This window comes from Eumetopias jubatus, unplaced genomic scaffold, assembly GCF_037043125.1.
Source record: "Eumetopias jubatus isolate StellerSeaLion01/CBP00866 unplaced genomic scaffold, mEumJub1_p1.0 scaffold_4, whole genome shotgun sequence".
NCBI classification, from domain to species: domain Eukaryota; kingdom Metazoa; phylum Chordata; class Mammalia; order Carnivora; family Otariidae; genus Eumetopias; species Eumetopias jubatus.
Window position 1 is genome coordinate 166,603,923 of NW_028274810.1, and position 15,743 is coordinate 166,619,665.

Here is a 15,743-nt window from a genome sequence, read left to right on the forward strand (position 1 = left end):
AATTCCAAGGATTTAGAGGCTACCTCCTAAGAACTGGAGACAGAGTCCAGGCAAATTTTTTTTTCAGCCAAATTTTTTATTACATGGGAAAATGTTGTATTTGCTGCATGCACTTAGAATAATTTCCAGAAACTTAAAAAAGTTTTTTAAAATTAATACTCTTAAATTATGGTTGTTTGATGGGAGCGGGTTAATAGATCTCATTTCATCTTTTGGAAATTGAATGCCCTGCTCTTTTTTTATTAATATTTATAAGCTATACCTTTTTCCCTTATCCTTTTACTTTTAACTTGCCTATATCATAATACTTGAAGTTTCTTTTAGACAGCATGTAATTGGGTCATATTTTTTAACCTACTCTGCCAGTCTCCTTTTAATTCGTATGTTTAGGTTGTTTACATTTAATGTAATTAGTGATATGTTAGGGTTTAAGTCTGCCATTTTATTTTTTCTATTTGTTCTTTTTGGTTGTTTTCTTTTTTCTTGCCTTTTGTGGGTTACTTGATCACCCTTTAGAATTCCAGTTTGATTATCTAGACTTTTTTTTTTTTTTAAAGATTATTTATTTATTTGACAGAGAGAGACACAGTGAGAGAGGAAACACAAGCAGGGGAAGTGAGAGAGGGAGAAGTAGGCTTCCTGCTGAGCAGGGAGCCCAATGCGGGGCTCAATCCCAGGACCCTGGGATCATGACCTGAGCTAAAGGCAGATGCTTAATGACTGAGCCACTCAGGCACCCCTATCTAGACTATTTTTGAGTGCATCTCATTATATAGCCTTTTTTAGTGGTTACCTTAGATATTACTTTATATATATAACTTATAATGTCAGTTTACTGATATTGTTATTTTACACTTTAGAATAAAATAGAAATCTTACCTCCCTTTTTATCAGTTTACCTTTCTTGTTTATAATTGTCTTAAGTATTTCCTCTCTCTATATATATATATACATACATACACTTATTTATTTATTTGGCTCCGCTCCCAACGTGGGGCTTGAACTCATGACCCTGAGATTGAGAGTCACATGCTCTACTGTCTGAGCCAGCTAGGCACCCAGCCAGGTGTCCCTCCTCTACATACATATAGATTGACATCAGATAGCAGTATAATTTTTGCTTTGTCTGGAAAACAATTCAAAAAACAACTCAAGAAGAGAAATTCTAGAATATTTTTAATATTAGATGTGTGTTTAATATTTATATAATTCCAATCAGTTCATTTTTATTTATAATATTGTGGAATTAGTCATAACTTTCTGAGTAATATATAGACTAATTTGTAATAGATTAAATCATATAAGGAGAATTAAAAGAAAGTGTTGCGTGGAATAAGTTCTTTCATTCTAAAGCTATGCTTTTTCTGTTATGTTAACCTAATACTTGAAGTTACTTTCTCACAACAAATAAAATTATAATGCTGGATGAGCAGGTTATTTTTCAATGTCTTCCCAAACAGTAGTTTCACAATGTGAATCTTTTTTTTTTTTTTTTTTAAGTAAGTTCAGCCTGGCTCCTATCTGTCTTCTCTGTTATTATGCTACTTGAGTGAGACTCTGGTTCAATGAGCCTAGAAAATAAGTTTGAAATGAAAAACAGGAGACACCTCATATTAAGTTCAATATCTTGACAGTTTCTTTTCTCTGTTCTGGTGTTAGAATATTTCAAGTCTCATTTGCACAGAACTTGAACGTCGAGTTGCAAAGAATAATAGTTTTTGGTTTTATATTTGTTTTACTGATTGAATGGTAGTTACACATGCTGACCCCAAAGCCAGATGACTAGTTGCACTCCCGAGGCTTGCCACTTATGGGCTGTAACTTTGAGAGTTCACCATGACCTTACCGTGCCTCGGGGCCTTCAATTGAGTAAAAATGGAGATAATCATAATTCCTGTGACAGAGGGTCACTGTGAGGATTACTGGGCTAATACATGCAAAGCCTGTTTTCCAGTAAAGACTGTGTGATTTATCTATAATTATTATTGTTTTATGAGCTATCTGGAACAGATGCTTGAGAGCTAGCAGGGGAATAGCGTGGTGCAGTGCGGGGGGCTCTTGCAGTAGACAACGATTTCAGTATGTGTTTCCTCCTGCTGAGAGATGGGTCATTTGTATCACGTGGAGGGCTTATATAGTCCATTTTTCAGGGCTTTTGTTTGTTTGTTTGTTTGTTTTTTACAGTTTAAGGGAAATAGTCACTAATGGATTTTTTCTGTGAAGAAAGGTAACTAATCTTTATTTTATCAGCAACATTTTAACACCATTTAAATAAATGAATAATTGAACATGGTTCATTATCTTCACAAGCTGCTCTCAAACTTCGTTTTTTTTTTTTAAAGATTTTATTTATTTATTTGACAGAAAGACACAGTGAGAAAGGGAACACGGCAGGGGGAGTGGGAAAGGGAGAAGCAATCTTCCCGCTGAGCAGGGAGCCCAATGCGGGGCTTGATCCCAGGACCCTGGGATCATGACCTGAGCCGAAGGCAGACGCTTAACGACTGAGCCAGCCAGGTGCCCCTCAAACTTCATTTTTACTATAATAGTTTTGTCTTACTCAGTAGAAGTAGTCACAGTTCTGTCTTTACTGAAAATGTTGAGCCTTGAGCAGATTTCTTCTACATAAGCCAACTGAGACTTTTCTTTATTATTACAGTGAGTTGTGAATTTATTCACCATACTCAGGTCCTTATCCTTTGTCATTATATATTTCTAAATTTTCTTTTTTTAAAGAAAAAATAACAGTTCAGCTCCTGGGTTTGAAAACTCCCAACTAGCCCCTTTCCTTGGCTAAGACAGTGTGCATTTGTGCGGTGGGACAAGCTTTCCAAAGGCCTGTCCCAGTTCCTTTGAAATTTGTTTTTAAAAAAATTCAAAAACACCTTTTGTTGCTGTTACTGTTTTTAGCTTTTTAGAGACAAGTTACCATTTATCATTTTGGTGTTCCCCTCCTCCCTATTGCACAGCTGAAATAATGAAGGCACAGTCCCCCTGAGGTGTGCTGGGTGCTGCGTCATGGCCTCCTGTCAGGTCTCTCCCCTGAGATTCCACCATTTGTGGCTCAGGGCTGCACTAAGCACTTTTCCCTCTTGGTACTAAAGTGTACTATGCTTATCAGAAGACTTTCATATCTTGTCAACAAATCCTGTCCTAATTTAATTCATATGCATTCACCAAGTTAATAACTTCACATACATCATGTTAAATGTAGTCCCTGCCCTCCCAAAAAAAAGAAAGAAAAAAGAAAAAAGACCAATAAAATGCACAAATTAACAAAATTGGTGCTGTCCAGCTCTAAGGGCAAGAACAAGGTTAGATTTCACCACTGATTTAAGTTACGCTTTTTGAGCACATTAAAATATATCATTTTATTCATTAGTTCAGTAATGATATCTTTTTCAATGTAGCTATTTCTTTAATCCAGAACAGCTTTAGTATCATCTGTAATGTGAGATGTGATCACATGTTTGCTAATTAAGAGAACTTTACCTTCCAAGCTGATTCTGAAACTGAACTTAAAAAAGAAACTTCTGGGGCACCTGGGTGGCTCAGTCTCTTAAGCATCTGCCTTTGGCTCCAGGTCCTGGGATCAAGCCCCATGTCTGGCTCCCTGCTCAAGGGAAATCCAAGACCTTACTTGGATTTCATGAATTTTCATAGAGATGATTTTTAAAAATCATTGTAAGACTGATAAATCATGTTGTTGTTGCTCATGCTTTTCTCAGATTTCCTTTTCTGAAACAGCAGTCCATTTCCCAGTTTTTAAGATTTTTTAAAATTACAATTTGCTTCTGAAACTTTAGGGTTTATTGAACAGATTAGAATGATGATAAGAGGTGTTACCACTGTCAGGACCCACAAGGGAAATTTAGTGAGTAGCAGGGTGGACTTTACCTTTATCAACAGGAAGATCAGCTACATAACATATTTATACCTGGCTGCCACTTAAAACTTTGGACAAGAAATTTTAAAAAACGAAACTCATTGGGAATCAATTTTGCCAGTAGCACCCAAGTAACTTTTCAGATAAGCAGTTCAAAAAATGGAGGGGTGTTTTAAAATATCAGGAAGCAGGACAGATATCAGTGGGGAGTCTGCTTCTCCCTCTCTCTCTCTCTCTCTCTCTCTCTATCTCAAATAAGTAAAATATTTTTTAAAAAATAAAAAAAGAAACTTCTGACAAATTATTTACTTGTTTGACTTTCTCATTGTATTGCTTTTAGCCAACATTTCCCTTTTTTAGTTCGATTTTCAGAAGAATTTCTTTCAAATTTTGCATTAGTTGGCTTTTGTCGCCTCCTAAATAGTTTATATTTGACTTAAAATTAGGCAGAACTAGGGACACTTGAGCCTCAGCTCAAGACAGGTTGATACTGAGCTGTGTGGAAAGGGAGAGGTGGAGTCCCCTAAAACTACCTAGTCTGTTCCATTGCATCTCAACAACAGGGCAGCAGGAAATGGAGTTTTTTTTAAATTTTTAATTTAAATTCAGTTTAGTTAACATATGCTGTATTATTCGTTTCAGGGGTAGAATTTAGTGATTCATCCATTGCTCATTACATCACGTGTCCTCGTTGATGCCCATCGCCCAGTTACCACATCCCCCACCCACCTCCCCTCCAGCAGCCCTGAGTTTGTTTCCAAGAGTTAAGAGTCTCTTATATTTGCCGGAAGTGGAAATATCTAAGATCCAATCAGCCTAGTAGCTAAAGAACATGCAGAGAATGGACTGACTATCCCTGCACTCTGGGGGGATGACCATGGTGGTCCATTGGTTCCTTCTTGGGCTGCATATGTGCTCATCTAATAAATAGCCCTGAGCTTACCTGGGAAAAGAAGAACACCAGCTACTAGGCCAGAGCCTTGAAACCAGGGACTGTGCATTAGGCAGAGGCAGTGGTCAAAGCTGCAGACCTCAAAGAGCAGGCACTGCTGATGCCGGCCCTGCTTGCTCTCAGAGCCATATCTAGTGCTACTGCCACTGTCCTTTCTACCTTGATGTCTCAGCAGGATCTTGTTCTAGGGTCTTTGAACTGAGGGAGAGGCCCAGAGCAATATAACAGTGCTTTCTTGTAATTGGGTTTTTACGACTTTTTTTAAAGCTGTAAAAGTGGTACAGAGGGTTTGCATGTACCCATCACTCAGCTTCTCCCAATGGTGACATCTTACATAACTACAGTACATTAACAAAACTAGGAAATTGATACTGGTACAATACAATGAACTCAACTATAGACCTTACTTGGATTTCATGAATTTTCATAGAGATGATTTTTAAAAATCATTGTAAGACTGATAAATCATGTTGTTGTTGCTCATGCTTTTCTCAGATTTCCTTTTCTGAAACAGCAGTCCATTTCCCAGTTTTTAAGATTTTTTAAAATTACAATTTGCTTCTGAAACTTTAGGGTTTATTGAACAGATTAGAATGATGATAAGAGGTGTTACCACTGTCAGGACCCACAAGGGAAATTTAGTGAGTAGCAGGGTGGACTTTACCTTTATCAACAGGAAGATCAGCTACATAACATATTTATACCTGGCTGCCACTTAAAACTTTGGACAAGAAATTTTAAAAAACGAAACTCATTGGGAATCAATTTTGCCAGTAGCACCCAAGTAACTTTTCAGATAAGCAGTTCAAAAAATGGAGGGGTGTTTTAAAATATCAGGAAGCAGGACAGATATCACTAAACAAAATATTGTTTTTTTTTTTTAAGATTTATTTATTTTCGAGAAAGAGAGTGGGGGATAAGGAGCAGAGGGAGAGAGAGTCTTAAGCAGACTCCGTGCTGATCTCACAACCCTGAGATCTGGACCTGAGCTGAAGCCAAGAGTCGGATGCCTAACTGACTGTGCTACCCAAGCGTCCCAACAAAATATTCTTTCTGATCAAAGAAGGAATAGAAATCTGAGGCATCAGCTTTCAAAACATATGCAAATAATTGACTTTCTTATATTAAAACTTGGTGAATTGTCCATGATGGTACCTAAGTAGAAGCAGAGTCTACACACATGTGCTAAATTTCAGTCAGAAGAACCTTCCACCCCACTATTCTGCTCCTTGTCTCACTTAAAAAACATTTTTAGCCCTATGTGAATTATAATTTTTTGTTACGCAAAACTCACTATGGCAAAAGGAGACCTGAGTATTATTAGGTATTTGAGTATTTATTTAAAAAAAAATTTAGTCCAACAGTTTTGTGACAAAAATTCAAAAAATTCAAAGCTTTGATATAAAAAGTGACAAACTGATTTTACTAAGAAATAGCTATGTACTCATTCCATGGACTTGGAGAGAAGTTCTTCCTTATAGACTAGCACCAGTGTAATAACATTATCTTTCTTACTGCATTGGCTTGCCCTGTTGTTCTGATACCCTGATACCACTTACTATTCATTAACACTCGTGTTCTTCAGCCTCTCTCAAAGAGTCAGGATGTTATTGAACATTGAAAGGCAAGGTTCCCCTGAGTTTGCTTATCTGCACATATGATAAAACCTTGTAAGAGATCTTGATTCAAAATGCCCTCTGCAACTCTTCAGTAAGGACTAGAACTCCATGAAGATGCTCCAGAAGGTTCTGCGTGAACCAGAGGGTTCAAATACACACTAGAAAGAAGCACAAACCTAATGGGAAAAACGTAAAATGGGCACGATGGCCCAGCGTTCCTCATTTTGTAAGATGTCACAGTTGCTGGCAAGTTTGGGCTTTTAAAATCCTGTTTGAACATCCATATTTTAGGGAGATTTTGGTGAGTCAATCTCTGGAATGTTTAGGGCCAACCACAGTGACATGGATCAGCCCTAGATTCGACCATAGGCAAACCCCAGGCATGGAGTCCTGAATTAAACGTACCTATTTGGAGCTGGCTGGGCACTGCACTTAGCTCCCTGCTTGTTCTTTCAGGAGGCCATTTAATATAATGTTTAGGTATCCAGGCTCTAGAGACAGACTCCTTGGAGTCATAGTCTAGCATTGCTTTGTATTATCCATATGACCTTGGCTGAGCTCCATGCTTCAATTTTTTCATTTCTAATATATTGAAATACCCATTTCATATGGTTGTTGTGGGGAATTAAATGAGATAATTTCATTTAAAGTGCTAGCGTAATGCCAGTGTTGTATCTGCAGTGTAGCTGTGTACAATGGTTACGTACCAACATGGGAGTATTAAAGGCAAAGTCACGGACAGAAGATAGATGATGGGAGAATGGGTTAAGGACATCCCCAGAGAGAGCATGAATATAGTAGGGTGTAATAGGCTTGAGCAAGGAGAATACATTTGAAATCCATGAGCAAAACTGAGGTCCAGACTAACAGAAAAGAAGGCACAGGCTGAATGGGGTTACTTGAGAAGTTTATCCTGCACAGTAATTAAAGATACATCCATCCATATATATATATATATATATGACAGTGAAATATTGTAGTGCCAGTAATTATTTAGAATAACTAAACCCTGTTTCAACAGAAGAATGAGAAAACAGATTTAGTCACATACTGCTAATAGAAGTATAAATTGGTACAGTTTTTCAAGAGGCCTAATTGGCAAAATAAGTTAAAGTCCTTAAATATGTATAGCCTAAATTACTCTTTGATTCTACTTTCAGGTCTTTACCCTGCTGAAAAGCCACTTAAATTTACAACAGGAAGAACGTAAATGAATTGTGACCAATCCATACACTCTGTTACTAATATTCAAGTTAAAAATCATTCGGTAGTTGACCACAGAAATCCACATGTGTCTTTTACAGTCTTTCAACAACTATTATATTAGTTGAGCTCTGTAGAAAGGAATCTTCTTTATTCATGAAGAAAAGTCAACTCAGGCTTTACTGTAGAATAAGGGAGCCTGAACTCTGCATGAGTTCTTACACTGTGATGTAATGCCTCTCTGGAGTGTTGAGAGAGCATTTTTGTTGCTTTATAATATTGTTATTGGCAAGCCCATTACTGCTGTATAATAACAATACTGAAGTAATGCTGTTAGTTTCTTGATTTCTTAAATTGAGTGTAGAATTTAGAGTCGTAACATTTAAATTATTCTTTAAATAAGAATTACATGTGGTATTTATGCATCTCATGAAAAAACAAAAACCAATAAGACATTTCACTTATCAAATTGGCAAATATTTCTACAATATTATTGAGGTATAATTGAAGTATAATAAGCTGCACATAATGTATACAGTTTGATCAATTTTGACATATGAACTTTTTTTACTTATAGCACTTCTGACACCAAATATATGAAGATTTTTTTCCCTCATACCAACCACTTCTCCAATTATCCAGACACCAGTTGAGTGTCCTACAGTTCAACTCAATTCTGACATGACCCAGAATTAACGGAGACCCCCACAGATAAGGGCTCAGCCCCACGAGACTGCCCCACTTCAGATGCCAGTCACAAGTCCCATGCCACCACCTGCACTTCTCACCAGCTGGCTTTCAGTTTAGGAAGTTCCCACAACCCCCTCCTCACGTTTGATCATTGGCTAGAATGGCTCACAGAACTCAGGAAGGTACTTTATTTACTATCATGTTTTTGTTTTGTTTTGTTTTGTTTTTTTAAGGATATAAAATGAACAGCCAAATGATGAGGTGCATAGCATGAGGTCCAAAAGGGTCTGGAGCACAGCAGTTGGCATTGGGGTGCACCACCCTCCCAACACATGAACATGTTCAAAACTCGGGTGCTCTCCAAGCTTCATCATTTAGGGGTTCTGTATGGAGGTGCCATTACATAGGCAAGGTTGATTACATCATTGGCGAGCTAGTCCTCTCACCTCTCCAGAGGTCAGGGGGTGGGGCAGAAAGTACCTTTTTTCTTGTTTTGGTATTGGGTATTATTTGAAAATCTTGTCACTTATCTACACAGAAAGCAGAGCCAAAGATTTTTTAATAATAATATTCAATACCAAAATAGGGAAAAAAAGGCACTTTCATATGTTAATATGGGAGTGTGAAATTCTTACAGCTTTTTTGGAGTTGTACCAATTTGGAGCAAATTGTTAATGTCAAAAAAACCTAAAATGCATATTGTTTGAATAGCAGTTCTGCTTCTAACTTAAGGAAATAAATTTTCTTGTAAACAGGGTACAAACAAAAATGTTCATCACTCTGTTGTTTATAATTACAAAAATTTGGAAACAAATTCGATGTCCAACAATATGGACTTGTTTAAGGAAACAATTCATATGATGAAATATTATGCCTTAATATTAGTAGTAGAAGTATATTGTTTTATAAACAACAGGATCATATGGTATTCCTATGTTTTAACATATTTTTCCAACTCAACGACAAAAAAGTTCATACAATAAAAAGACTAAAAGCATATCTTTAAAGCAAAATGTTAGTAGTTTCCTCTGATTAGTGAGATTTATCTGTATTTATTCCAGTGCGTATTTTCTTTAAAAAATTTTTATTGAAATTTCTTCCTGATTATAAAACCAACACAAAGGCATAAAGTCAATCCATAAAATCCATAAAATATAATATATTAATTTGAGCTGTATAAATTATTTTTTAAAAAAATAACAACTGTTTTATGTTTTGATGCTATCAGGATAAGGTCCCTGGAGCTTGACCCTGCCTACCTCCACCTTAACCTTTTTCAGTTCCCACCTCTCCATGCCGTAGTGGTAAGGAACTGCCTGAGGTTTTCTGACACACGCACTCTGCTGGTCCCTGCCTTTATCTCTCTGCCTTCAGTGCTCTTCCTCCTTGGCTTTATTCTCCTTACCCCTGAAATCTGTGTCATGTCCAGGAAGCCTTTCCTGAGCTCCTAGTGCTTCTCCTTTGCCATTCCCTCTGCTCTCTAGATCCACCTTTACTGGGCACCTACCACGTTACCCCTTTTCATTTTCCTCTCCCAACAGATGGAGCCTGACGGCAGTTTAGGACAGTATTGGTTAGCCCAGTGCCTGGAACCTAGCGATAGGAGCTTAACTATGTGTGTGTGCACGTGTATGTTTAACTGCATAATAGAAATAAAGATGTGATGGGATCAAACAGTGGGGAGTGTTGGAAGAAGTGTGACTATATCTGCATGACTAGAGCATGGGATCTTCATGAAGAATTTTTTTTTTTTTTAAGAGTTTATTTGTCAGAGAGAGAGAGAGCACAAGCAGGGGGAGTGGCAGGCAGAGGGAGAAGCAGGCTTCCCACTGAGTGGGAGCCCGATTCGGGGCTTGATCTCAGGACCCTGGGACCACGACCTGAGCTGAAGGCAGACGCTTAACCAACTGAGCCACTCAGACGTCCCTTCATGAAGAATTTAGATGAAAATAGAAATGTAAGGAGGAGCCAGATGATTAAGAGCTTCATATGTCGTCCCAAGGAGTTTGGATTTAATAATGCAGTGATGGGAAGCCAGAAAAGATGTTAAAGTAAGAAAATGGCTAGCCTTAGAATTTTTCAAAGTGTTAGTTGTTATTAATGTTACATTAAACATTAGGATATAGAATTGTTGAATCAGTATGTTATACACCTGAAACCAATATAACACTGTATGTTAAATATACTAGAATTAAAATAAAATTAAAATTAAAAAATGGGATGTAGGGCGCCTGGGTGGCTCAGTCAGTTAAGCATCTGCCTTCGGCTCAGGTCATGATCCCACGGTCCTGGGATCCAGCCCCGCATCAGGCTCCCTGCTCGGTGGAGCCTGCTCCCTCTCCCACTCCTCCTGCTTATGTTCCCTCTCGCACTGTGTCTCTCTCTGTCAAAAAAATAAATAAATCTTAAAAAAAAATGGGATATAAAATAAATTTGTGAAGTCCTGAGTTAAACCAAGTTGAATAGATTTTTGTTCTGAACTTCTCAGTCTTTACTATGCTAATGTGCATTTTTAATCTTCCAAAAGGTAGGGGTGTGTGTATGTGAAGTCATTTGCATTATTTCCTAGATTTATTTATCATGGAACACTTTTATTTGGGGCTATGTTACAGACATTTGGGGAAATGGACACCAGGGAGACTAGCAGCAGTGAAATCTTTTTTTTTTTTAAAGATTTTATTTATTTATTTGAGAGAGAGAGAGAGCGCTCAGCAAGCTCAAGCGGGGGGCGGGGGGCAAAGGAAGGAGCAGACTCCCCGCTGAGCAGGGAACACAACGCAGAGCTCCATCCGAGGACCCATGAGATCAGGACCTGAGCTAAAGTCAGACGCTTAACCAGCTGAGCCACCCAGGCACCCCAGCAGTGAAATCTTTTAGTGATTGTTACAGTAGTCCAGGTTAGAAACATTGAAGGCTTGAATCAGAAGGTTAATGGTGGGAGAGAGAGAGGCAAGAGCATGGGCATTAAGTTCTGTCATGTGTCTGTCAGAGCACATTCTCCAAAAGCGGTGATTTCTCAATAATTTTAAAAGAGCATGATTTGAGAGTTGCTAGTATCTGATCCAAAGACATTAGAACATGCAGTGTGAAATGTGGTTTGAAACATCTCTGAGACAAATGGTTGTCAAAGGAAAGGGCTTCTTTTATATGTTTACAACCCCAACAACTGATAACATAGCCCTAGGCTCACTCCTCTTGATATCAGAACAAGCCCATGGTCTGGCTTGAACTTACACACTTGATGAAGGGACAAATTCTAGAGTGGATACGGTAACTGCTTATTTATGGGTGAGTCAAAGATGGTTGTTAGGAGTGTAGGTTGGACAATGAGCAGATAGATGGTGGTATCATGATGAGATTAACAAGATAGGAGACAGTGCTAGTTTTGGGAAGAAGATACTCTTGTCACTTTTTGAAATGTTCATGAGTTAAAGTTGTCTCTGGGACACCCTTGTGAGGAGAAGAGCACCTGTATGCCATCAGGTATATGAGTTTGTACCTCAGATGACTTGGACTGATTCAGCGTTCATTTTACTTACTGTTTCTCAATGGCTGCATATGTTAGGGGTTTCATGTCTCTTTATGAGATGATAAAATACTAAATTGCAGGTTGAAGACCCAGCACATTCCTAATCTTTTTAAACTTCTGATTTGGGAATATTGAAACATGTTATTCACCTCTAAATTGAGGCTGCAATTGCCTCAGCACGTATGAGGAAGACGCTTAATTGACAGTGTTTCTTACTACTTTGTTATTAAACCAAGTAAAATCATTAAGTTAATAATGCTATAACATGTTTCTATTTTAATTATTTTAAATGTAATAACAATGTTCCTTCATTTTATTTATAGCTCCAAAAGGAATTCTTCATTTGTCTCCTGATGTTTATCAAGAGATGGAAGCCAGCCGCCACAAAGTAATCTCTGGCACTACTCTAGGCTATTTGTCACCCAAAGATATGAACCAACCCTCAAGCTCTTTCTTCAGTATATCTCCCACATCGAATAGTTCAGCCACAATTGCCAGGGAACTCCTAATGAATGGAACATCTCCTACAGCTGAAGCCATAGGTTTAAAAGGAAGTTCTCCTACTCCCCCTTGTTCTCCAGTACAACCTTCAAAACAACTGGAATATTTAGCAAGGATTCAAGGCTTCCAGGTATGAATTAAAAGCAAAAACAAAAACCAGAAAACAAATTCATTAGCCCCAAATCCTTCATCTCTATCCATCAGAAAGCTCATCCTTGCCTGCTAGTGTGACCTATATGTCACTTACATTGTAAAGTATTAGGAACACAGAGGTCAGAAAAAAGAGAGCCATATGCACGTGCCTCATTTTCTTTTATTTTCATTCTATCCATTCATCTTTTGCTGCCTGGCTCTCCTCCATTTTCCTTCTTCTTCCTTTTATTTATTTTTTATTTTTTTGAAACATTTCTAATTCTCTGTTCTGTCTTCCAGTTGGTCTTGATTGGGTGCATTTAACTCCTCACTCTGTCTTCCGCAAACAAAAATTCTGCCTTCATACATTTGGTATTAGTATTTAGCACTAAGTTCTCCCTCATTTACAATAAGGCTGAGTTTTTCTAATGATGATTTTACTTTCATAGCAGTTTTGAAGTTGGCATTGTATTGCTAGTAATGATTCAGGTATACTGTGAAGGTACAACATTCTAGAACTCTATCTTAGGAGTTCATTAAACATGGTATTAGAACAATAATGACATGCTTTCTAGTTGTTTGAGGCATGAAAACATGTATTTGTTTTAGTGGCTCATGTTATGAACCGTCTAGGGTAGCACCTGTCTCATGGTACTAACAGTTTTGTTCCACCAGTCAGACTGACTCTAGCTCACAGCACACTGAACTTATGTATATGAATTTGGGGATGGAATTTTTTTCCCTATTTATTCTTTGTTCCCTTAAAAAAAAAAACAAAAAACCCCAACCATTCTTTCTGGATAGAGCTTTTAAAAGAATTGTTAACCCTAGGAAGAGGAAATACCTGTGTTCTGATTTCTTAGTTGCCTTGAAAATCATGTACTGAACTGTAACCGCTGACCTGACTGGATGAACAGCCACGTGCTCATGCGTAGAAAGAGTGTACTGCACCCTCAGATTTCACTGTTTTCATCCCTTTTCCATCTTAGTCTTATTCCTTAAGACCAAAAACTGTAATTTCCTTTAGAAGTGCTCTAGAAGCTCTGTATTGTGTAGAATGATCATGTATTTATAAACATTTTACAAGTTTAGATATAAAATCAGAAAGAAGATCATGTGTTTTGGCAGGTATTTTGCATGGTTTTTTTTGTTTGCCTTCACAGAAACCCGATTCTTTCAAATCTGTTGCCAGGTAATCGTTAGTGTTTTTAATGAGACTATTAATATGAAATTGAAGAAGCTGTTACCAATTATTGGCTCTGTCGTCTGAAATTTTAAACACTTAAAGTTAAAATTTTAGAATTTGTTTTTGTTGTTTACCTTAAGAATGACAATAAATCACTGTTTAAAATAAAAAGACCTCGATTCATACAGTTAAAGTACTGGAAAAAAGCTAATAATTTAGTTCTATAATCTGCACACAATGAACTAGAAATAAACTGTGATGAAAAGAAATTCACTGCTTATTTACAAATCTAGTTATTTAGAAATGTCTGAGAGTAACACTGCATTTTTATAGAAACAAAGCACAAAATACATTCAAGCTCTGAATTGATTTTTTTGCTTGGAGATGTTATTATGGTAGATAATAATTTTGCTGCCAGAGGAACTGCTTAAATTTTTTTATTTGTATTTATTTGTTATTTCTTGGTGATGATAACAATGATAATTTTATAATTTCTTTAGTCAAAATGTAGAGTCTATTGCCCCCATTATTGGGCTGACTGCTCAGACCTCTTTTTAAAAACTTATGCTAAGATAATATGCTCTTATTTATGGACAAGTTAAACATTCCCAAATTTGTGTACTGTGATTTTTACATACTAATGAATATAAACAGATGGTTTTAAAACATTACTATGCTGCTTTGGTCAAATGAGCTTGGTATTGATGTGAAATATTGTGTCACTGATAAATCGCAACCTGCAGCTGAGCAGTGAACAGAAGCTCTGTGGGAAATGGCTTAGTGTCCTATCAGGCACAGAGCATATCATCATAATGTCACAGTAAAAGATTCTTTGTAGTTAAGAGTTTTAAAGCCTATTTCTTTATAGGTAACTTTCTCAGGTATCTTCACCTGGTAGAAAAACATGTAGACTGTTTCTCTTTCTTAAATGTTTCAGTTGGACTGTAGTTTAGAAATTATAGGGCGAGCTTGTTATGGATTCCATGCTATTCTGTTATTTTTATTTCTGGAATTTAAAACAATAAATTCTTTTTCTGTGTTTCTAGGTTAGTACTTTTTTATTTTGTGATTGTACACTGAATAGATATTATTGCTTATTGAATATTGTATAAACCCTTCTTTGGCCTTCCTTGCCCATTGAAATTTGACTTAAGCCTATCAGAGCCATTGTATGTGACAGCTATATTGTATTACAAAGTAAAAATATATTAGTGTACTGAAAACTAAGTTGTTTTAACTTAAAAATTTTTTTCATTACCCAGTCTTTAATTGAAATTTATAAATTACAGAAAGCTTATTTGCTCACTAGAATGTAGGTATTAAGCTCACATCCTTTGCTTAAATCCACAAAATAATTAAAATTATTATACAATTAAAGTTATTAATAAAGCTGACTTCACAGAGCAGAATGTGATTGAACACTTGCACATTCTTGGTAATTCTTTGATTGTTGCTTGGGCGCACCTAAAGTTTTTATCTTATTTTAGATGCAAGCTTTTGGAATTCCATCATAAATGATTATGTGTCTCTTTGAAGTTTTATTGAGTGCATTTTAACTATCCTCTTAAAACCTGAATGTTCTTATTGATTTTTTTTTATTTTTTGGAGAGAGAAGTTTTATTTCAACAGTTCTGTGAGCCTTAGATTTTGTCCCGCCCAGTCAGTATGCTTCTATAACTTCAATGCTTTTCACAAAAACTCATTTGAAATTATAGTTATAGTTATACCAACGTGTTTCAGGGTTCTTTGTTATGTACCTTGATACTCTTTAATTATAATGCCAAAACTATTCAGCTTTTTAAAGACAATTATTATGGCAGAGATGTTCTTGAAATTCTGTGCATTTGAACCAAAGTGGAAGACTTTGTTGTGTTGTTATACTTTACATTATTCTAAGTTTTTATGTCATTAATATGCTTTGCCATACTAATGATATTAGAAATTTAGATTTGTATAATTAGATATAGGCAGTTCCTTTGTCTTTTGGTTCTTGCACCAATTCTAGTATATGTGTAGGGGTGGGGTGGTTCCCACACAGCACCAAG

The 15,743-nt window shown here is 36.7% G+C and overlaps 1 protein-coding gene across 6 annotated transcripts in view; it reads left to right on the top strand.

The window, feature by feature from the left end:
• The window catches only part of STAU2 (staufen double-stranded RNA binding protein 2), a 305,497-nt gene that overhangs the window by 173,085 nt on the left and 116,669 nt on the right, over window positions 1–15,743 (top strand). For all 6 annotated transcript variants that reach the window (XM_088022799.1, XM_028109310.2, XM_028109331.2 and 3 more), the window contains one exon: window positions 12,203–12,510. In XM_088022799.1, coding sequence (XP_087878925.1) covers window positions 12,203–12,510 — 308 coding nt within the window. The remainder of the gene's footprint in view (window positions 1–12,202; window positions 12,511–15,743) is intronic.